This window comes from Vanessa cardui, chromosome 28 (genome assembly GCF_905220365.1).
Source record: "Vanessa cardui chromosome 28, ilVanCard2.1, whole genome shotgun sequence".
Classification (NCBI taxonomy): domain Eukaryota; kingdom Metazoa; phylum Arthropoda; class Insecta; order Lepidoptera; family Nymphalidae; genus Vanessa; species Vanessa cardui.
The window spans coordinates 7,075,764-7,100,587 of record NC_061150.1 but is presented as its reverse complement, the minus strand read 5'-3'; the positions used below and the strand labels follow the sequence as shown (position 1 = coordinate 7,100,587).

The window sequence follows — 24,824 nt, the reverse complement described above, 5'->3', positions numbered from 1 at the left end:
CCCTTTTAATCAGATACTACTTGCAATAAAAACTTGAATTAAATAACTTGCAAAAACAAAGATTTGAATATATTATATCGATAATAAATTTACATTTCACATCACTTTTTTAATGTGTCAAAACGGCCATCGTATCTTGCCGCTAGTATAATATTATAAATGCGAAAGGAACTCTGTATGTCTGTCTTTCTCGCTCTGACTCTGTCTGTCTGTCTCTTTCTTTCTCACGGCAAAACTACTGGACCGATATACGGACTAACATGACTGTATTTTTCAAATGTTGAAAATGAGTAACTACAGAGTTTGATGGTTCTTCTCGGTAGAATCCACTTTCCGAACCGGTGGTAGCTTCGCTTAATTGTTAAATAACGATTCAAAAGTGCTTGTAAAAGCCTACTTGAATAAAATATATTTTTATTTGATTTGATTTAAATGAAATTTAGTACACAAATATTCTAGAGCCTGAGAGAGGACATAGGCTAATTTATTAGAAACAAAAAAGAACTCTTTATATATCAATCATCATATTTTAAGTTAATTTGTATATAACGAATAACAGCTAGTATTATAATATTTAAGCGTCTTTAACAAAATGGTTATTTTTGTAGCCTAAGTCACTTCTTTTAGCTTTACATGATATCAGCTGTCTACCAGTGAAAGTCCCATCATAATCTGCCAGTCCCTGCCGTTACAGAGATTAGACGGCAGAGGCAAACAGACAAAAATTATATAAAATGTAATTCCGGAATATGTACCGTGTATACATACATAAGCACATAGTAAAACGCGGTTATTTTAATATTACAAACAGACACTCCAATTTTACTATATGTATAAATTAAATAAATTTAAGACTATGTTATGTGGATGGCATGACATGTGAATGTGGATGGATATAGAGTAAGGGGACTACCAAGGAAACGATGGATGGATTGTGTGGAAGTTTATGGCAAAGAGTGTTACTTGTGAGATGACGTCAGATAAGGAAGAATGGAGGAAGACATACAGACACCAAGTAAATTGTGATAGGGACAGGAGTATGATGATGTTAATATATATATATATCTATCTATGTAGTAACTCTTTTTATCTATTTATAAAATCAAAGCACGAATGAATAGCACCATTTGCCATTAAAGAGGAATTATTCTCACTAATAGGCTATTTGACAATGCGAAAAATTAATTGTGAATTATTGTAATCAGTGTATATTATGAGTTTAAAGATGGTTATTTACCAACGAAAGTTGAAAATAATGCTTAATTTATTGAAAAATCAATAAATAAAAATGTATTTTTTCAAACGTTTGTCACGTGACACAAAACACTTTCTTGTAAACATTGCTTTTCTACTATATGTAGCACAGAGTCGAGATGGCCCAGTGGTTAGAACGCGTGCATCTTAACCGATGATTGCGGGTTCAAACCCAGGCAAGCACCGCTGATTCATGTGCTTAATTTGTCTTTATAATTCATCTCGTGCTCAGCGGTGAAGGAAAACATCGTGAGGAAACCTGCATGTGACAAATTTCATAGAAATTCTGCCACATGTGTATTCCACCAACCCGCATTAAAACAGCGTGGTGGAATATGTTCCAGAAACCTCCTCCTCAAAGGGAGAGGAGGCCTTTAGCCCAGCAGTGGGAATTTACAGGCTGTTGTTGTTGTTGTTGGAGTGGAGTCACGCCTAACCGGATAATATATAAAAAAAATATATAAAAAAGTACCAACCTTTCCCCATAACTATCAGGGTCATAATATTGGCCGAGTACCATTTGTCGTGAAACTTTAAAAGTTCCTTGCGTACATCGATACCCTTCTCTTTGGGTATCGCTTCCAGAGTTTCTCTGTTTCCTAAAAAAAAAAAAAAATTAAAAAAAAAATCAGATTCGTTTTCGATATGTAAACATTCAAACGCTGACTTGTCAAAATAGATCCGCTCCGTTTTGACAGAGTATCCTCCAATCACGAGACAAATGTGAAATAAACATCATTTGACCTTGAAATGAGGCGATATCATTGTTCGATCGGTTGGTCGGTCGATATAGCGGACACAGTAGCACTTTAGAATAAGATATTTTTTTAAATTTTAATTTGGAGTATTTTTATTTTGATCTTCTATATTTTTGTTGTTATTTTAGATATTTATTAAGAGTGTAGAGTTTTGTATTTTTAATGTACAATGTAAACGCCTGTGTATATCACATCGTACGTTAATTTATTTCGTGTGTGTAACGCGTGCAACTAATTGTTTAGAAACCTAATTTCATAGAAATTCTGGCACATGTGCATTCCACCAAATCGCATTGGAACAGCGTGGTGGAATATGTTCCAAACCATCTCCTTAATGGAAGAGGAGGTCGTAGTCCAGCAGTGGGAAATTTACAGGCTTTACTACTATATATTCAATCCATTGCAATATATAATCTGATCTGAAGACATATCCTATACTATCAAAAACGGTGACATATTTTAAGCCTGTGCACTACCTCAACCAGCTAATCTAACAGTAACCCAGTAATGATGTTTAACGATGATTTTTCTTGTGAGTTACCCAACAAGAAAACCTTCAGAAGATCTATCAATCACTTAGTAACTTTCCCTCCTGTAATTTCAGACTAACCTGTGCCAAACTTGTGGAAGGGATGTTTGGGATCAGCTGTGCTCTTGTTTAGCTGGTCCAGCCTCCAAGTATCCGATGAAACGTTCTTCTCGTGCTCAGAGTTGACGGCACTCAGCTCTCTACTCGTCGCTGACTCCGTGAACAGCGGCGATATGAAGAACTGGGCAAATCTGGTGACAGGAAAATATAACAATTTCTGAGATTAGGGATATTTAATAAAACCGATCACTGCCGATTCACACAACCAACAGAAACAGCTCCCTATCGCGCCACTCGACGCTATTCGTCGCTATAGATTCCCGCGTCAGTTCGACCCGAGACAGCGAGTGCGTGTAAAGCGACGCGTCGAATTGACGAATATATCAGATCATACGATATTACAAGTTTGTGTAAAGATCATATTCGCGTGAGAAATAAATATTGATAATTCGGGATAGCGTACTCAATTCGGATGTGATCGGTTTTACGAATTTTGCCGATGCGACATCTAAGTTGTGTCGTACTATACGTATTTAATTAGTACAAGTGAAGATTGTTGTTATTGTTGTTGTTTTTCAAAGTGTACCTGTATGTACCCCTGATGGTAAGTAGTACCCAACACATAGACTAAATATTAACACCTCTCTATAAATACACATCGTCAATGCGCAGTATATCTTGGGAACTAAGATAGTCTTAGTGCCTCACTGTACACTGGCTCATTCATAGACTTTATTCAAGTAGGTTTACAAGCACTTTTGAATCGTCGTTTAACAAATATATTATGTGAAGCTACCACCGGTTCCGAAACTTGATTCTACTAAGAACCGGCAAGAAACTCTTTCAACATTTAAAAACACAGACATGTTAGTTAATTACAATTATATGTATATGTATGTTATATATCCTGCCTGGAAGTCAAAAAGTATTAATTCCACGCTTTTTTATAGTCTGTATAATCTTGCATTATATAATATGCCTTATTTAACAATGTATTTCTTACAAATGATTTGAATTTGAAAAACGGCAAAGTTAAAAAAATCTGTGGAATTTTGTTACAGAAACGGGTATATCGCACCAAGGAGGATTTATTGACTTTTGTTTGAATATGTGGGTATCTTAAGGACATAGAATAAAAGTGCTCACATGTCCAAAGCCCCGGCGAGGTGCTGCGGCAGGACATCGAAGAAGTAAGTCGTGTGGTCTGATGACGTGGACGCGTTGGAGGAACCGCCGTGAGCTGATAGGAACTTATTGTACTCGTTCTCCTGGAAACATATGGATTCCATACGTATACTTGATCCTAGGGGGTTGTCCATTAATCATGTGATCTTTTTTTAGCATTTTTTAACCCCCCTCCCCCATTGGTGATACGTAGTGAGGTTTAAGACCACCCCCCCTCCCCCTTCTCAACATCACATGTATTTTTAGTACCTACAACGAATCTTAAATTTTTCTGAATATTATCTTAATTTAAATACAGGTATAAAGTTTAATCTTATTTTATTCTGAAATTAAGGACCATAATAAAAATGTCTACACCAGGTTGCAAGTTTTTTTTTATTGCCATATTATGGCATTGTTAAACATTGCATTGTTAAACAATAATAATAAACGAAGAGTGTAATCATAGGAAAAACGTGCCGCTTAATATTTGTTTAAAAATCGCGCATTAGACGAAAAAATAAATACACGATATATCTTACTACACCCCCCCTCACCCTTGTGTTATTTTCGTGATTTTTATCAAACCCCTCCCCCCCTTTCAAGCCTCACGTGATTAATGGACAACCCCTAGTAGATTATATTTGATGGTAGGGCTTTGTGCAACCCCGTCTGAGTAGGTACCAACCGCTCATCAGTTATTCTACCGCCAAATAACAGTACTCAGTATTGTTGTGTTCCGGTTTGAAGGCTAGTGTAACTACAGGCACAAGGGACATAACATCTTAGTTCCCAAGGTTATGGGTGATGGTGACCACTTACTAGTGGTGGCCAATATGCTCGTCCGCCAACCTATACCATAAAAAAAATAGAAGGCTTTTACAAGCACTTTTGAATCGTCATTTGACAATTAAGTGAAGCTACCACCGGAACCGGAAGAACCGGCAAGAAACTAAGTAGTTACTCTTTTTCAACATTTAAAAGATACAGTCATGTTAGTTAATATAATTATTTAAATTAATATATCCCGCTTGGAAGTCAACGGGTATTAATTCCACGCTTTTTAATCATCTTCGCACGGATGGATATCAGTTTTTTATTGTGTTGTTGCTTTTTTCCGACATTTTCGTTCTATTTTTTTTTATTAAATATAGGTTGGCGGACGAGCATATGGGCCACCTGATGGTAAGTGTCACCATCACCCATAGACAATGACGCTGTAAGAAATATTAACTATTCCTTACATCGTCAATGCGCCACCAACCTTGGGAACTAAGATGTTATGTCCCTTGTGCCTGTAGTTACACTGACTCACTCACCTTTCAGACCGGAACACGACAATACTGAGTGGTGTTATTTGGCGGTAAAATAACTGTTGAGTGGGTGGTACCTATGCCGACGGGCTTGCACAAAGCCCTACCACCAAGTAGCTTTCAATTTCAACTTATTTACCGAAAACCCTTAATAAATAATACACCCAAACCTTCCTCATGAAACCCTCTATCTATTAGTGACAATCTCATGAAAATCCGATCAGTAGTTTTGGATTTTGTCGCAAACATACAGACAGACAGATACGACTGGGGGATGTTGTTTTATAACATGTAGTAACCAGGTGAAAACCTTTTAACCCCTAAAGACATTAGGTCTGTAATCGCAGAGCTTGAGGTAAAAATTGACTTACTTCTGGATATTTCTCCGTTCCTAGGAACAGCATATGCTCGCAGAAATGGGCCAAGCCCGGTAACTCATCAGGGTCGCTGAGATAGCCTGCAAAACAACAGGGGCTCAACTTTGACAACATCATATACACTACTCTGATCCCAATGTAAGTAGCTAACGCACTTGTGTTGTGGAGAAACAGAAGTAACGATACCACAAACAGATCCAAGACAACATGGAAAACTAATGATAATCTACATCCACTCGGCCGCACGAACCCGGGACCTCGGAGTGGCGTACCCTTGAAAACCGGCGTACACACTCGACCACGGAGGTCTTGAATTACTTTTTTAACAATAACTTGACGCATGTCTATTTGCTAAAAAAACTTGTGCCGTATATGCATTAGGTATTAAAGTAAACAGTTAGTAAAGTTACATATTCTATGACTGATATATTTCTCATATTCTTTGGCATATATCATGTATAAAAGTCGAAACATTGCATATGTAAGACGGAGTGTCTATCAAGTGCGTCACAGTCCGTATAATTGTAGCGTCTCGTTGATAAATCGTGAACCAGTTAGTGACTTTCATTATCCTCTACACAAAATCAGCAACAAACTAAATATAGTACGACACAATTTAGATGTCGCATCGGCTAAATTCGTACAACCGATCACATCCGAATTGAGTACGCTATCCCAAATTATCAATATTTATTTCTCACGCGAATATGATCTTTGCACAAACGTAGTAACTTGTAATATCATATGACCTAATATATTCGTCAATTCGACGCGTCGATTTACATGCACTTGCTTTCTCTGACGCGAGAATCTACAGCGACGAATAGCGTCGAATGGCGCGATAGGGAGCTATTTCTATTGGTTGTGTAAATCGTCAGTAATAGGTTTTATTTTTATTCCATTGCATTTTCCGATGCTACATCTAAATTGTGCCATACTATACATGATTCTAATTTGTATTAAAGTGATAGCTAGTTGAATAGCTGATCTTTAGACAAAGATATCCTCTAAAGATGTCCACGTATTCCTAAAAGTAAAAAGTAATATAACAGCCTGTAAATTTCCCACTGCTGAGATAAAGCCTCCTCTTCCATTAAGGAGAGGTTTTTGAAACATATTCCACAATGCTGTTCCAATGCCGGTTGGTGGAATGCAAATGTGGCAGAATTTCGATGAAACTAATGAACTTTTTCTATTTCGCATTGGAACAGCGTTGTGGAATATGTTCCAAAACTTCTCCTAGAAGGAAAAGGAGGCTTTAGTCCAGCAGTGGGAAATTTGTAGGCTGTTGTTGTTTGTTACTGTTCATTTTTTATTACATGTACGTTCCTAAGCGGCATGAGTGTCTGGCTGTATCAACATGTATCAATTATCACGAAAAAAAAGAAAAAAAAAGCGTACAGTCTTACCTACATTGACATCCAGAGCTGCCGCTGACTTATCCGTAGTTGGATCACTCACTAACAATACTTTCAAACGATTCGCCAGTTTAAGACCCCTGTAACAAAAATAAAAATCAATAGAAACTTTATTCAAGTAGGCTTTTCGGTAGTTTAGTAGTAACTCTTTTTGAAAATTAAAAAAAAATACTAAATAAATTAATATATCCTGCTTGGAAGTCAACAGGTATCAATTCAACGCCTTTTCCATCATCTATAAAATCTTGTATCGAATAATATGCTTTTTCTACCAATGTATTTTTTACAAACGATTCGAATTTACTAAAAGGCAAAGTTAAAAATGTCTGCGGAATTTAAAATCAATATTATATTTAACTAGCGACCCACACCGGCTTCTCAAGGGTGAAATAAATATACAAAAGATTTTACATCACATTAGAAACATCTGAAATTATCAGAGTTTCTGAACTATACTGCCCTCCTCTCGAATAGGTCTCATTATCCCAGGAGGATTATCCCAATTCTATTCGGGGTCGGCGCAGCATGTCTTCTCCTTCCATACTTCTCTGTCAGACGTCATCTCACAAGTAACATTCTTTCTAACCATATCATCACACAATCCATCCATCGTTTCCTTGGTCGTCCTCTACCTCTATATCCATCCACATGCCTCAAGACCTTCCTCACAATATGTTCCTCATTCCTTTACACAACACGCCCATACCATGACAGTCCCTCCCACATAACTTCTCGGCTACCGATGTCACTTTCAAACTTCCTTATGTACTCATTCCTTTCTCTATCCATTCGCGTAACACCACACATTCCTCTTAGCATTCTCATCTCCGCAACATGCAATGATCGAAAATTAATTACAAATTGAAAATTTAAAAATTTATTTTGCTGTGACTACGGTCCAGCGACCAAATGAACTAAGATAACCCAGTGGTTAGAACGCGTGCATCTTAATCAATGATTGCGGGTTCAAAGCCCAGGCAAGCATTGCTTAATTTGTGTTTATAATTCATCACGAGCTCGACGGTGATGGAAAACATCGCGCGGAAACCTATATGTGTCTAATTTCAATGAAATTCGGCTACATGTGTATCTATTAATCCGCAGCGTGGTGGAATATGCTCCAAAACCTCCTTAAAGGCAGAAGAGGCCTTAGCTAAGCAGTGGCAAATTTACAGGCTGTTAATGTAACGCGTAACACCACACATTCCTCTCAGCATTCTCATCTCCGCAACATGCAATTGTCTTTCAGTCATTCCTTTTGTAGCCCAACACTCTGATCCATATGGAACAGCAGGTCTGATCATGGTCTAACTAGGTTAGTTTAAGGGGAATAAGGATCTGTCTATATATAAAAAAAACCGCATCAAAATCCGTTGCGTAATTTCAAAGATCTAAACATACATAGGGACAGACATGGGTAAGCGACTTTGTTTTATACCGTGTAATGATGTCGAGATGGCCCAGTGGTTAAAACGCGTGCATCTTAACCGATGGTTGCGGATTCAAAGGCAAGCACCGCTGATTCATGTGCTTAATTTGTCTTTATAATTCATCTCGAGCTCGTCGGTGAAGGAAAACATCGTGAGGAAACCTGCATGTGACAAAATTCATAGAAATTCTGCCACATGTGTATTCCACCAACCCGCATTGGAACAGCGTGGTAGAATATGTTCCAAACCTTCTCCTCAAAGTGGGAGGAGGCCTTTAGCCCAGCAGTGGTAATTTAGAGGTTGTTGTTGTTGTTGTAATGATGTGTTAAGTCAAATATATACCTGTATTCGCGCTTATCCTCTGGACTCTTGATGATATCATCATACTTCTTGATAACTCCAGTTGGACTATCGCTGCCTATGCCAGACCGAGCCTCGGTAGGACTTTGCCCCCGATTAGGGGAGCGTGGTGCACACTGCGGCACCGTCATACCAGAATGTTGACGACGCTGCGTATATATGTAACTGAAATGAATAAGCTTTAATTAATAAAACAAAGCAGACATTCTTTTATTCTACATAATATAAGGTTATAAATATACCATGGAATATTATAGTACATATAAATATACCACTTGGTGGTAGGGCTTAGTGCAAGCCCGTCTGGGTAGGTACCACCCACTCGTCAGTTATTCTACCGTCAAACAACAGTACTCAGTATTGTTGTGTTCCGGTTTGAAGGGTGAGTGAGCCAGTAACATCTTAGTTCCCAAGGTTGGTGGCGCATTGATGATGTAAGGAATAGTTAATATTTCTTACAGCGTCATTGTCTATGGGTGATAGTGACCGCTTACCATCAGGTGGACCAAGATATAGCATAAAAAAATGGAATATTTTACTAAAAATATGCCTTGAGTAATTTCTCAATAAATATTAAGCCTGTATTATAAAATTAAGTACAACTAACAAATATAATATTACCTAGAAGTAATCTAACATCAGAAAATAATGGATCATGAGGTTTTTCCGCTGTGTATGTGTCACCGTAAGATTATGAAATTCGTTAGATTAAAATCTGTCTCGTCAGATTGTAAACTATCGAAATATTGTAAACCGTGAAATATGATTGCAATATAACGCATTATTTTTTGCTATATTGTAATCTGTCGATGGGAAGCGGTCGTATTGTGAAATGGCGTAGAACGGTATGTCGCGCGCTTATTGGTTGATGGTCACCGTAAAATTACAAATACCATGAAACTATAATCTATTTCGCGCAATACTGACATATGTATGAAACTGAATAAGATAAGCTTTATTTAATAAAACAAAATAAGGCACACATTATTCTATTCCACATGAAAAATAAATAAATAAATATTGGACAACATCACATTCATTACTCTGATCCCAATGTAAGCAGCTAAAGCACTTGTGTTGTGGGAAATCAGAAGTAACAATACCATAAACACCCAGACCCGAGACAACATAGAAATTATTAAATTTTATACATCGACTTGGCCGGTAATCACATCCGGCACTTCGGAGTGGCGTACCCATGAAAACCAGTGTACACACTACTCGACCATGGAGGTCGTCAAACATGTTTGAACAATACATACATTAGATAGATAAGTGGATTTAAAAGTAGTCACCAATGCTGGTAGTATTAGTACCATAGTAAATATTAACCATTCCTTACATCACCAATGTGCCACCAACCTTGGAACCCAAGTAATATACCTCGTACTTTCATAGGAACGGTTGCATTTTGCATACAAATGTAATACCACACAAATTTGACACACAATGAAATAGCAGATATTACAGATCACTTGTGTTTTTGGAAGGAAAGTCCACAAACCAACAACATGGTTCGTGAACGGACAACATACAAAGGACAACTAGATATATAGATTTATTGATAATATACAGAAATGGTTCAAAACCAACGGGTTTTATTGTGATTAAATTATGTCCGTGAAGCACTCTGTGAATTACAATTTATGGATTGACTTTGAATTCGTGAAAGAAAACATCATGAGTTAAACGCATGTGACCAATTTCAACAAAATTTTGGTATCCACCAACCCACATTGGAGCAGTGGTGAAATATGCTCCAATCCTTCTCCTCTTCAAGGGGAGCGGGCCCTTAGCCCAGCAATGGGAAATTAACAGGCTGTTAATGACGATGAATATTAGTATCTTTATGTGTTTTGGCTTTAACAAGCGTTTTCTAAATTACATACAAAAGCAACTACTATTGAACTGCAATCACACTATATCTTTTAACAATAGCTTTCCTTTAACTTACCACGATTACTCAATGTAAATGCAATTAAATTGGAATAGAATAGTACAATAAAGTATTTATATATTATTAGATTATAGAATTAATCTCTTGTTATCATATTGGATGAAAAACTTACCTTTAAATGAAAAATTATTATTAAAAATCAATAAAACACTAGTTATTTACGAACACGTAAAGTATGCATTGATCGTATTAATAATTTTATTTTATATTAAATCAATAACTCAAACAAAAATATTATATATTCCTAACCTATTAAAGCTAGCTCGATACGATATTGTTGGCGAAAAGCTGTGGTAGCCAATCAGTAAAAGTCTTCGCGATGCCAGCTTGAATAATTTAAATTAAAACTTAGTAATATGGTGAGTAATTTTTTTTTAAATTAATTTCGCTGTGCAATGACGAAGAACTATTATTGTGCAACTTGACACTGACACTGACGTTACATGTCGTAACTTGCATGACACAATGCAAAGTTGTTTTGTCATTAAATCGTAATAAATTGTATATGTAAGCAATTTTCCTTATGTATACATGTGAATAGTAAGATTGAAACTGTTGCGTCGTTTTTATTTTCGTATATATCGTTAAATACTTTGCTAATTTTTTAATGGAATCAAATTTTTTATACATAATCATAATGTATCTTCTTATATGTTCTTTTTTTTGTAAAAAGTGGTCAAAAGTTTATACACAGCACAGTGTAAAAGAAGCAATAAAAAAAACTTTTGATAAACATTAAAATTTACAATGCAACACATAAAATTAAGCATTTCATCAATTTTTTATAAATTCTTTATTAACACCTAAAACTTTCATCGTTTGTAGCCTAACTAATATTGAATAATTTGTAAATGCTAAGACTTTTATTTGTTATATTTAACATATATAATATTATATAGAAGTAATAGTATAAGATTATAAAGTAATGGATCATAAATTATTTTGATCACACGTCTACAAGAATCTGTCATTTATTACCCGCGAAAATAAAAGTATTTTAAAACGTCAATTTCTGTTGTCAGTGTTCAATGTCAATAAAAATAGTTTATAATAGAACTAAAAGAAATTCTTTTTAATTTTAAATCAAAGTTAAATATTTTTTTCATAATAAAGTCGTTTGTAAATAAGTTTTTAAGTACATAATGGATGAATGGGAGACTGTTATAAAAAGTTATCAGGAAACTAGCGATCCCAAAAACATTACAAAAGTTTTGAAGAGTGCTGAGATTGTTCTTCTCGAAGATTTAGCTTCATTTGAGACAGGTTTTTTTATTTGTTTGATAAAACTTTGAGAGTAGAATCTTTGTCAATAACTTTTCGATACAAGAATTAAAAAAAAAACTTTTTGTAACATTTTGTAACAATCATTTTATTTAGACTATAATTTTGTAGTTTCAAGACAAATGAACTAAATCGTTAATCTATTTATAAAACAATGTAAAAGTTATTATAATTTTGAGTTCTGTTTCAAAAATAATTCAGGTTGTATCTGTTGAATTACATTTTTCCTATTGTTTTTTTTTGTTGTGATAGACAGATGGAAAATGGTAGTAAGCCTAATAGTAAGTGATTACCACTTCCCACAGACATTGTAGATGTAAGAAATATTAACATAGAATTAAGGTTTTCACTATAGAATAAAAAACATAGGAATTAAATAAGGTATTTGTTTTTCAGAATGGTTTCTTTCAACACTTTTCCGGAAACCCATAAATCTCTTGAATAAAGTATCTGAACAGCGTCTTAATAATGATTGGAGTAAATTTACAATAAACTCGTTTAAATTAATCGGTGATATTGTCACTAAGTATGACAGCGCTGTTATATATTACGAAGACATTGTCACCGTGAGTCATACAATATTGTATTACTTAATTAATTTATTTATATAAGTTACATAAAAAAATAAAAGCCTGTAATTGTTGGGGTAATTCTCCTCCAAGGCAGATTACCTACGGTTATGTCATTCGCAGGTGATTGCGATTATTTATTATGTTTATTAAATTTATTGTCTGGCTTGTTTGAGTTTGGACCAACAACCTTTGCTTAAAATTATAATTGATATAATAACTGAAAAAAAAATTAGTGAGACTAACTACACAAGGTGCTATTGCACACAAGTTTGTACACAACCACAGGTGTATTCTCTATTACCTCCCACAATCCGATGGGAAGGCATATACGAAACATGGCTCACGATTTACCGTATTCGAGCTGATTTTTTGAGGCGTGGGAGTGTAGAACCCAATAACTTTTAATTTTGTTTAACAAACTCTGCTTACGACTACTGAGTTTCTTACCAGTTCTTCTTGGTAGAACCTACTTTCCCAACCATTGGTAGCTTCACTTAATATAAAAAAAAAAATGTTGTTTAATGATGATTTAAAAGTGCTTGTAAAAGCCTACTTGAATAAATTATATTTTGATTTTGACTACACATTATTTGTCTAAATTTTTCATTTTTTACTGATAAATTCCGAGCTTGAACAAGGTGTGTGTAGTCAGTAACTTCAGACCGACAGACAGTCCGTAACTGCATAGCTGTGACCAATAAGCCTAAGATTTTGTTATTGCATAATGCACTTTCAATTTTAGCTCTGCCTCTTACCGTATGACGCTCAAACAAGACAACAGGCTCTGTCGTGTCTCACAAGCGTGGTCGCCCGGTCACCATTGGGGGCCAGGGATTTGAACCAACACTTGATCGCCCTCGAAATGGCCACCACATGCAAAGCACCACTTGCCTTGTTAATTGGTAAGTTATTTGTTTGTAAATCAGGTATAGCAGAGGTTTTGGTTCCTTTCTCTCTAACCAGGAATCGAATTTGATAAAACTTCGCGTGAAGCAATCTTGAGCTTCAAAGAAGTATAGTACGACACAACTTAGATGTAGCATCGTCAAAATTCGTAAAACCGATAACATCCGAATTGAGTACGCCATCCCAAATTATCAATATTTATTTCTCATGTGAATATGATCTTTACACAAACGTAATAACTTGTAATATCACATGACCTAATATATTCGTCAATTCGACGCGTCGCTTTACACGCACTCGCTGTCTCGGGTCGAATCTATAGCGACGAATATCGTCGAGTGGCGCGATAGGGAGCTGTTTCTGTTGGTTGTAATCTAATTTGTGTTGTGCTATACACAAGCTTATTTTTATGTCAACCTACCCCAAAAACGCGAGAGAAGTTACGAAGCTTACTGTTTGAGGGTAGAATATAATATGATGAGTGAGGACAGAGATGGCCCAGTGGTTAGAACGCGTTCATCTTAACCGATGATTGCAGATTCAAAACGAGGCACTGCTGAAATTTTAAATGCTTTATTTGTGCTTATAATTCATCTCGTGTTCGGTGAAGGAAAATATTATGAGGAGACTTGCATGTGTCTGATTTCAACGAAATTCTGCCAGATGTGAATCCAGCACGTGGAGTAGCGTGGAGGAATATACCCCAAATGTTTTCCTTAAAGGGAGTGGGGCTTAGCCCAGCTGTGGGAAGTTTACAGCCTATAATTGTTGTACTTGTTGTTGAGTGGCGGTAGCTCAGTTGACACTGCCACCTAACACATAATATTGCTTCCAGGTGCAATATGCGAACATCACCCGGATATGGTCGAAGCACATATGACAAATATATGGAGAGTTTTCCTCAATTTACTGGATTCGAATAAACACACTGTAAGTTATTTTGTGATATAGTTACGCAAATGGTCACTGACCATAAAAATTGGCGCTGTAAGACATAATAACCATTCCTTACATCATCAATGTGCCACCAACCTTGGGAACTGAGATGTTATGTGCCTTGTGCCTGCAGTTAAACTGGCTCACCCTTCAAACCGGAACACAACAATACTGAGTACTGTTGTTTGGCGGTAGAATATCTGAAGAGTGGGTGGTACCTACCCAGACTTGCAAAGGCAATGCAAGCATACTTTCCCGCTGGCTAGGCTTTTCCTAGGCGATTTCCTAGGCTAGGCGACTAGCAAGCATACTTTCCCGCTGTTATGGATTTTCGGACATCTAGGTGGTGTGAAAATATAGGCAAATGCGTATTTACACCGAAAATTTAAAAAAAAGCATCGCGAGAGAACCTACCCGTCAAATTCGGGGTGTCGTCAATGGTGTTTTGCTTAGAATTTATTATAGTTGATTATTTCCCATACTTAGGTAGAGGACGACCAAGGAAACTATGGATGGATTGTGTGCTGATATGGTTAGAAAGAATGTTACTTGTGAGATGACGTCAGACAGAGAAGTATGGAAGGAGAAGACATGCTTCGCCGATCCCGAATAGAATTGGGATAGGATGATGAATATTTCCCATAGTCGTGATGTGTTCCAGGTGACCGTAATAAGGGCTGTGCTGGAAGGCGTAATGGGACTCTTCAAGTACTTCGAAATGGAGCTTCCAACCATGGAGCTCAATGTGTTCTACGACAAGCTCGTCAGCTTCCTAGATCTGCCGAGATGTGAGACAAGTTAGTATATAATCTATTTCGACCATAAGGTAAAAAGCGAAATAAATAATAGTAAAGTAACAGCCTGTACATTCCCCACTGCTGGGATAAGGCCTCCTCATCCATTAAGGAGAGGGTTCGGAACATAGTCCACCACGCTGTTCCAATGCGGGTTGGCGGAATGCACATGTGGCAGAATTTCAATGAAATTAGATACATGCAGGTTACCTCAAGCAGAGCCGGATTAAAGGTCTGGAGGCCCCCGGACCACAAAGCAGTGGGGGCCCTAGACAAAAAGAAGCGTGAACAACCTAATAATTATATTATCATGAATTAATTACTTTTTTATTTCAATCAGTAAGCTATGATTTATTTACTTGTATCGGTAACTTTTAAAATATTAAATAATAACATTATTATAATTTGGCTATATCTCGGTATTTGTTAACTTGCTGAAAAATGTGGCCCCCACTAATGTGGAGGCCCCAGGGCAGTTGCCCCTGTTGCCCTCCCCTAAGTACGGCCCTGACCTCACGATGTTTTCCTTCACCGCCGAACTCGAGATGAAATATAAACACAAATTAAGCACATGAATCAGCGGTACTTGCCTGGGTTTGAACCCGCAATCATCGGTTAAGACTTCACCTACCCGCATTGGAACAGCGTGGTGGAATATGTTCGAAACCTTCTCCTCAAAGGGAGAGGAGGCTTTTACCCAGCAGTGGGAATTTACAGGCTGTTGTTGTTGTTGTTGTAAGTTTAATTTACGAGCTGACTTAGACCCAGATCGAGGGTATCGAATGGGCTGAGATGCGGAAATGTTACTCAGGAGACATAATTTTTTTTTTTTTTTTTTAATCTTTATTTGAAAAGAGGCTTTATTCGCTGAGCGACTATGTCAGCCCCATCTTTCTAATTTACAAATCACTAACTTCTTATCTTAATTAATTTGATTATCATAGAGTACACACTAATGGCCAATTTGGATGAAGGATTAGACAAAATCAAATTACATAACCCAACATCATGTAAATTAATATCAAATTCTAATTCTAATGTGAGACATAATTGGAAATATGAGATGATGACGACGGTACCGTCAGCGGTGCTGTCGCTGCTGCAGCGCCACGCGCGGCTGTTCCGCGAGCGTGCGTGCGCGTGCGTGCGCGTGCGCGGCGCCGTGCGCGCGCGGCTGGGCGGCGCGGGGCGGGCGCGCGCGCGGGCGGCGCTGCGGGCGCTCTACGCCGCCGTTGCGCTCGTGGCGGACGACGCTCTAATCAAGGTTACACTCCAATCGACATCCGAGGACCTCATGATATTGCGTCCCATTTAACTTTTTTTTTTTATTTATTTATTAAACCAAAAGAACAATACATTAATAATACACAAAACGGTACAACAAAAACCACAGTCGGTTTTCCTGAGCACCGCGGATTCAAACGACGATAACAACATATTAAAATGATAACAAATTAACAATGAGTATGAGTAAAAATAATAAGTGTAACAGAAATACAAAATTGAGGGTAGAGACATTTCTTAATTGCATGTTATAATTATTAGTATTTATTGTTTGATTTACATTAAAATTAAAATATTGATCTGTTAGTAGCATGAACTCAATTTTAATATTAACTGGCATTACCTTGCAATAAATAAGTTGTGATAATTAGTTTTATATAATTCTTTAATTTTTTTTGGTACAATTGTTTTAACAATCTTAGCTGCAGTTGATAAATTTGATTAATATGTGTTCACCCTGTTAAACCATAGCTGCTGAGTCCGTATGAAATTATAGATTCGCCGAGAGTCAAACTCATGTCTATAAGTATGGTCGACAAAAAATATTTATTATCTGAGTATTTTGTTTTTTATATCATGAAAATCTTTGCCATTTGCAATAAATAATTTTAAATAACAATACTAACTAACGAACCAGAAGTGCATATTCAAATATAGAATCTCTAACTTTTTCTGTAATCTCAAGTGCGACGGTCAGTATGCGAATGAGATAGCACTATCTTTTTTATTGTATTATACATTATATAATTTTTGTTTCAGAAAATTATTACAACAGAAATCGAACCGCTTACGAAATCGAATAACTATTACGAAAAATTCACAGCGCTGTTTGTGTTGACGGACGTACATGAAAGCAAGGGTTTCGGAGATTTAAACGAATACATAGACATACAAGCGCTGGAGTTCGATATAAGACACGGGAATATAAACTATGAGACCTGTGAAGCTGTGAGTATTCTTATAAAACATAAAATATATATATATGTAAAAATGCTTCTTGGTGGTAGGGCTTTGTTCAAGCCCGTCTGAGTAGGTACCACCGATTCATCAGATATACTGTCAAACAACAGTACTCAGTATTGTTGTGTTCCGGTCTGAAGGGTGAGTGAGCCAGTGTAACTACAGGCACAAGAGATATAACATCTTAGTTCCCAAGGTTGGTGGCGCATTGACGATGTAAGGGATCTTGCCGGTTCTTCTCGGTAGAATCTACTTTCCGAACCGGTGGTAGCTTCACTTAATTGTTAAATGACGATTCAAAAGTGCTTGTAAAAGCCTACTTGAATAAAGTTTATTTTGATTTTGAGTCGAGTCGAGATGGCCCAGTGTTTAGAACGCGTGCATCTTAACCGATGATTGCGACAAACCCAGGCAAGCACCGCTGTTTCATGTGCTTAATTTGTCTTCATAATTCATCTCGTGCTCAGCGGTGAAGGAAAACATCGTGAGGAAACCTTCTATAATTTCATAGATCTGTCACCTGTGTATTCCACTCGCATTGGAACAGCGTGGTGGAATATGTTCCAAACCTTCTCCTCAAAGGGAGAGGAGGCCTTTAGCCCAGCAGTGGGAATTTACAGGCTGTTGTTGTTGTTGTTGATTTTGATTTTGACTATGTATTGTTTCAGATAACATGGTGTGTTCAATCAAACGTTTTGTACAGTGACCGACTCCTGCAAACAGCGATTGCATTCTACGATAAATTCATTCAATTGAAACGCAAAGAAGTCGTAATACATTCACTTTTACAAGCCAATAAGGAGGTTAGGAATGTGAGTATAAATCTATTAATATTATTAACAAGCCGTGCCCGTTACCTTGTATACTATTGCAGCCTAAGTTACTCCTTATTATATCAGTTATCTGCCAGCGAGTAACAGCCTGTAAATTTCCCTCGTAAAGGCCTCCTCTTCCATTAAGGAGAAGGTTTGGAACATATTCCACCACGCTGTTCCAATGCGGTTTGGTGGAATGCACATGTGGGAAGGAAAGGAGTATGAGTATGATGATGGTGATGGTAAACTTTAGGGTTTATTTTTTTATGTCATAGGAAGGTGGACTGGCAACTTAGCCTGATGGTAAATGGTTACTACTGCCAATATACATATGTACTCTGAGAAATAAGAATTGAGACCTTGGTGGTAGAGCTTTGTGCAAGCCCGTCTGAATGGGTACCACCCACTCATCAGTTATTCTACCGCCAAACAACAGTACTCAGTATTGTTGTGTTCCGGTTTGAAGGGTGAGTGAGCCAGTGTAACTACAGGCACAAGGGACATAGCATCTTAGTTCTCAAGGTTGGTGGCGCAGTGACGATGTAAGGAATAGTTAATATTTCTTACAATGTCATTGTCTATGGGTGATGGTGACTACTTACCATCAGGTGGCCCATATGTTCGTCCACCAACCACCATAAAAAAACACCTATGTTTAGGCCCTTGTGTCATTTAACAATTAGTTGAAGCTACCACTGGTTTCGATAGTAGATTACACTAAGAAGAACCGGCAAGAAACTCAGTAGTAACTCATTTTCAACATTTAAAAATAGTCATGTTAGTTAAATACAATTAAATATGTATCCTGCCTGGGAACCAACAAGTATTAGTATTAAATTAATTTGTCTTTAAAATAGAAAGGATGTAACTTTATAACTATTTTCAGGCGACAGTTGTCTTTCTGCTATCAGAGACTTCCCGTGAAGGCTCTCAGGAGCAATATATGCAGCTGTGGCGCGACTTGTTCGACACTAACGACAAAACGGATGAAATAGTGATGGAACACGCGCCGTGTATTGTCGATGATGTGATGGAATACTTCCTGGGAGTGATGGAAGGCTTAGGTGATGAAGTGAGTACATCTATCTATAAAAGATCCTGACCCATTGGTTAAAAACTAGATGACGTGGTAGCCTAGGCTACCGGGGAGGTACAGCCTGAATAGGGAGGGTAACCTAGAGACCAGCATCCGGCTCGCCCTAGGGCGCGCAAGAAGAACTCTCACTCACTCAACTATAAGTATCCCACTGCTGGGCTAAGGCATTTGAGAAGGTTGGGAGCGAGTTTCACCATTCGCACCAATGCAAACTCAAACTCAAACTCAAATAACTTTATTAAATATAGAAGCATTACACTTTCTTATTGATGGTCAATTGAAACACTACCACCGGTTCGGAAAAGAAAATACTCTGACCTGAGAAGAACCGGCGAAAGGAACTCAGCGGGTTTTTTTATTTTTATTTGTCTCATAAATGATTTAAACAATTTAATATAAGATGAAATAGCCAGGTTCGTTTCATTCCCAAGGTGTGCTATCGATCATAAACTCATTAATTGTATAGTAACCTTTTGCACACAAGCGTTCCTTAATAATTTTCTTAAATTTGGCAACAGAGGCATTTTGAACGCTTTGTAAATGCGCATCATCAACCCGCATGTGTCTTATTTCTATGACATTCACATGCAGGTTTTCTCACGAAGTTTTCCATTACTGAGCACGAGATGAATTGTAACACAAATTAGGCACAATAATATTTAGTAATGCTTGAACCCGCAATCATCGGTTACGATGTACGCGTTCTAACCACTGGGCCGTCCCGGCTCATTGGAAAAAAGGATTTGATATTCTAAATTAAATATTTATAAAAGTGTTACTATTATGTATAAACAATGAAATAAATCAACAACATTTGTAAAATTCTCATGTGACTCAATAATAATATAGAAAGAGATAGAGAAAGTGCGAAAGAGAGGTAAGATCATCTGGAGCGTAACGTGACGATACCTGCCAGCTTCTTATTTCATCAAGTTTTTTTCAGCAAGTTTTTGGAACGAGGTTCTAATCTCGTTCCAAAAACTACCGTAACTAATGTTTTTATTTGTGTATCTAAAACACACAGCATTGTTTGAAGAAGAAGCATCCATAAATCTTACCATAAACACTTATTAAATAGAAGTTCATCTTATCTCTCTTTCGTCTTTGCTACCTTTCTCTTTCACTCACAGCAGAGCGCGCCATCTTGATTCAAATTTGCGCGCCAATGACCTTGTCAAATCATAGTCTTCATCAACCACCACCAAGCGCCTTGCTACAATGCTGTGTGTTTTCTCACACACATAATAACTGTTTTGTTGTAATCAAAGTATGAATCAAAGTATACTTTATTCAAGTGGGCTTTTACAAGCACTTTTGAATCGTCATTTAACAATTAAGCGAAGCTACCACCGGTTCGGAAAGTAGATTCTACCGTGAAGAACCGGCAAGAAACTCAGTAGTTACTCTTTTTCAACATTTAAATGCAAAACATTGATGATTTAATGTATGTGTGTATGTTCCAGGAGATACCGGCGCGGGTGACGTCACAGCTGCGTGTGCTCGTGCTGGCGCTGCGTGCGCACGCGCGTGCGCACGCTCGCCTGGCGCGTGCGCTGTGCGCGGCGGCGCGCACATGTGTGCGTGCCGTGTGCGCGGCCATTGTGTGCGCTGTGTGTGCTGGGATCGGTTACGAGGTCCGTGCTTACATACAGATTTTCATATTTATTGCGACTTTTCAAGAAGGCATTGACGACCTCCATGGTCGAGTGGTGTGTACACCGGTTTTCATGGGCACGCCACGCTGAGATCCCGGGTTCGATTCCCGGCCGAGTCGATGTAGATGTTTTCTTGGGTCTGGGTGTTTTTGGTACCGTCGTTACTTCTGATTTCCACAACACAAGTGCGTTAGCTACTTACATTGGGATCAGAGTAATGTATGTGATGTTGTCTCATATTTAATATTTAATTTAATTTAATAAAATTATGTAATTTTTAGATGTTGATATGATATATGACAAGTGCATACATGATATATGGAATACGTTCCGAACCCTCTCCTTAATGGAAGAGGAGGCCTTATCTCAGCAGTGGGAATTTTACAGGCTGTTACTTTACTTTACTTTTACTTTTATTAAAACGTTCATAAAATGCTCGACAATAGTAACAGCCTGTATATTTTCAACTTCACACGCTGTTCCAATGCGGGTTGGTGTAATGCCCACGTGGCAGTTTCTATGAAATTAAATACATACCGGTTTCCTCATAATATTTTCCTTCACCGAAGCATGAGATTAATTATAAACACACATATTTAGTGGTGCTTGTCTGAGTTTGAATCTGTAATCATCGGTTAAGATGCACGCGTTCTAACCACTGGGCCATCACAGCTCTTGATGATTATATAATAGCTACCCAGTTGTAGCACAAAGTCCTGCGCTTAATTTACTCAATGTTTTTTTTATTTCAGAACATTTCAATTGAACAGTGTCTAGAGGATGACGAAAAGTTGCAGTGTTCGTTGGCGCTCATTGACGTGGTAGATATCAGCCCGTATTGCGATACAGAAATGGTCACCGCCCTCGAGGTACGTGTTGTAAAGGCATAGGTTTATATAGCTTATACGACCTCCATGGTCGAGTGTGTACACCGGTTTTCATGGGTACGCCACTCCGAGGTCCCGGGTTCGTCCGGCCGAGTCGATGTAGATTATCATTAGTTTTCTATGACGTCTTGGGTCTGGGTGTTTGTGGTAACGTTACTTCTGATTTCTATAACACAAGTGCTTCAGCTACTTACATTGGGATCAGAGTAATGTATGTGATGTTGTCTCATATTTATATATTATATAGGTCGTTCTTTTTTTACGTGCTTCTCCCACGTGATGGAAAGTGGGGGGGGGGTGACACTTTCGCAAAAGGAGCGCATCTCTGACCAGCACATCTCGCTACCGAGCATGGCGTTGATAACGCTCGGCATCGAAAAGTCTCCGCCCATAGTCGCAAGGGTGTGCCTAGAGGCATAGGTCCTAGATCGTGGTCAGCACAGGTCATTTCCCAATGCAGGGATAAGGCTTCTTCTCAATTTTAGGAGAAGGTTCGGAACATATTCCACCACGCTGTTCCAATACGGGTTGATGGAATTCACATGCGTCAGAATTGTTATGAAATTAGACATATACAGGTTTTCTCACGATGTTTTCCTTCACCGAGCACGAGATGAATTATAAACACAAATTAAGCACATATATATAGTGGTGCTTGCCTGAAGATGTAATCATCGGTCTTAGTAATAGGGTCCCGTAATAAACTTTAGCTACGGAACCCGGATAAAACCCAGAACGGTAAAATGTCTCTTAAAATCTTATCAAAAGAATTAGATGATAAAAAAGCGTCGAATTAATACCTTTTGACTTCCAGGCAGGATACATTACATACATACATAATTGTATTTAACTGATATGACTGCATTTTTTTAATGTTGAATAAGAGTAACTGGTGAGTGTCTTGCCGGTTCTTCTCGGTAGAATCTACTTTCCGAACCGGTGGTAGCTTCACTTAATTGTTACATGACGTTTCAAAACTTTGAGTCGAGATGGCCCAGTGGTTAGAACGCGTGCATCTTAACCGATGATTTCGGTTTCAAACCCAGGCAAGCACCGCTGATTCATGCGCCTAATTTGTCTTTATAATTCATCTCGTGCTCAGCGGTGAAGGAAAACATCGTGAGGAAACCTGCATGTGACAAATTTCATAGAAACTCTGCCACATGTGTATTCCACCAACCCGCATTGGAACAGCGTGGTGGAATATGTTCCAAAACCTTCTCCTCAAAGGGAGAGGAGGCCTTTAGTCATGCAGTGGGAATTTACAGGCTGTTGTTGTTGTTGTTTCAAAAGTGCTTGTAAAAGCTTACTTGAATGAAGTATATTTTGATTTTGATTGAACACTTTCAGATAATATTTACAAGTAACGAGGTGGATGCGGCCACTTTGAGCAGAGCTCTGATTGTCTTGGAGGAAGTTATGCAGAGAACCGGATCTGACGACACCACGGTGATTGAGGTAAGTCGTTTGAAGTCGAACTAATAATACGTTATAGGCTGTCACGTGTCAGGCAAAAAAGTAGTCTATGCCCTTACTCGGAGTTCAAGTTTGCTTCACACCAAATTTCATCAAATTCGGTTCAGCGGTTTGGTCGTGAAAGAGCGACAGTCAGACAGGGTTATATTCACATTTATAATATTAATATATATATATATATATATATTTATTATATTATATATATGTATGTATAGTACGACACAACTTAGATGTAGCATCGGAAAATGCCATGAAACCGATCACTGCCGATTCACAGCCAATAGAAACAGCTCCCTATCGCGCCACTCGACGCTATTCGTCGCTATAGATTCCCGCGTCAGTTCGACCCGAGACAGCGAGTGCGTGTAAAGCGACGCGTCGAATTGACGAATATATTACGTCATATGATATTACAAGTTATTACGTTTGTGTAAAGATCATATTCGCGTGAGAAATAAATATTGATAATTTGGGATAGCGTACTCAATTCGGATGTGATCGGTTTAACGAATTTTGCCGATGCTACATCTAAGTTGTGTCGTACTATAGTTGTATGTGTATTATGTTTATTATTATATTTTGTGTGCAGTATATCTCTGGAACGGCCGGACCGATTTTGACGGGACTTTCACTGGCAGATAACTGATATAATAAGGAGTAATTTAACAATATATATATTGTTAAATTTTAATGCGTACAGCGCACAGCTAGTACCCCTTCCAAAATTTGTTTTACAACAAGTCCGGCCCAAAGGTTGCCTGTGAGAGATCGCTGTTAGCGATAAGGCCGTCTATTGCATTCACGCAATTAAAATGTTGAATGTTAAACCTTATGTATAACTAGCTGTGCCCGCGACCTTGTACGCGTTTGAATTTAACAAAAAAATATACTATTGTAGCCTTAGTTACTCCTTATTACATCAGTTATCTGCCAGTGAAAGTCCCGTCACAATCGGTCCAGCCGTTCAAGAGATTAGCCGGAACAAACAGACAGACAGAAAAAGTTGTAAAAAAATATAATTTCGGTAAATGTGTTATTAGTATTGGTAAAAATATTATTCTGGTATATGTACAGTGTATACATATGCTTTGAGTAAAAAGGACTATTTTAATATTACAAACAGACACTCCAATTTTATTATATGTATAGATGTAAAATCAAAAATCATAATCAAAGTATACTTTATTCAAGTGGGCTTTTACAAGCACTTTTGAATCGTCATTTAACAATTAAGTGAAGCTACCACCGGTTCGGAAAGTGGATTCTACCGGGAAGAACCGGCAAGAAACTCAGTAGTTACTCTTTTTCAACATTTAAAAAAATACAATCATGGTAGTTAATTTTTAAGTTAATACAAGTATTAAATTAATATATCATGCCTGGAAGTCAACAGGTATTAATTCCACGCTTTTTTATCATCTACAAAGTCTTGTATCGAATAATACGCCTTTTTCACCAATGTATTTTTTATAAACGATTTGTTTATAAACGCTTTTTTATCATCTACAAAGTCTTGTATCGAATAATACGCCTTTTTCACCA

General features: G+C 37.6%; 2 protein-coding genes across 2 annotated transcripts in view; one reads left to right on the top strand and one right to left on the bottom strand.

The window, feature by feature from the left end:
- The window catches only part of LOC124541577 (insulin-degrading enzyme), a 32,639-nt gene extending 21,565 nt beyond the window's left edge, over positions 1-11,074 (bottom strand). The window contains exons 1-7 of the mRNA XM_047119493.1: positions 10,733-11,074; positions 8,646-8,828; positions 6,865-6,953; positions 5,450-5,535; positions 3,748-3,869; positions 2,623-2,792; positions 1,731-1,853 (exon numbers count right to left, since the gene is read on the bottom strand). Of these exons, the coding sequence (XP_046975449.1) occupies positions 1,731-1,853; positions 2,623-2,792; positions 3,748-3,869; positions 5,450-5,535; positions 6,865-6,953; positions 8,646-8,794 (739 nt within the window). The 5' untranslated portion in view covers positions 8,795-8,828; positions 10,733-11,074. The remainder of the gene's footprint in view (positions 1-1,730; positions 1,854-2,622; positions 2,793-3,747; positions 3,870-5,449; positions 5,536-6,864; positions 6,954-8,645; positions 8,829-10,732) is intronic.
- Positions 11,075-11,654: 580 nt separating this feature from the next.
- LOC124541517 lies at positions 11,655-24,101 on the top strand. The gene is made up of 14 exons (XM_047119433.1): positions 11,655-11,883; positions 12,298-12,467; positions 13,216-13,375; positions 14,215-14,309; positions 14,977-15,112; positions 16,195-16,373; positions 17,153-17,341; positions 18,022-18,165; positions 19,055-19,244; positions 20,208-20,224; positions 20,728-20,898; positions 21,672-21,788; positions 23,157-23,264; positions 24,036-24,101. The coding sequence occupies exons 1-14, from the start codon at positions 11,763-11,765 to the stop codon at positions 24,099-24,101; spliced, it is 1,863 nt and encodes a 620-aa protein (XP_046975389.1). The 5' UTR covers positions 11,655-11,762.
- Positions 24,102-24,824: the final 723 nt, after the last annotated feature.

What these genes read in the sequence shown, in the direction of transcription:
- LOC124541517 (XM_047119433.1), top strand. Translation starts at nt 11,763, where the DNA reads ATGGATGAATGGGAGACTGTTATAAAAAGTTATCAGGAAACTAGCGAT. An exon ending in ACTATGAGACCTGTGAAGCT is followed by an intron (nt 17,342 to 18,021) that starts GTGAGTATTCTT and finishes GTATTGTTTCAG; the next exon opens with ATAACATGGTGTGTTCAATC. An exon ending in CCAATAAGGAGGTTAGGAAT is followed by an intron (nt 18,166 to 19,054) that starts GTGAGTATAAAT and finishes AACTATTTTCAG; the next exon opens with GCGACAGTTGTCTTTCTGCT.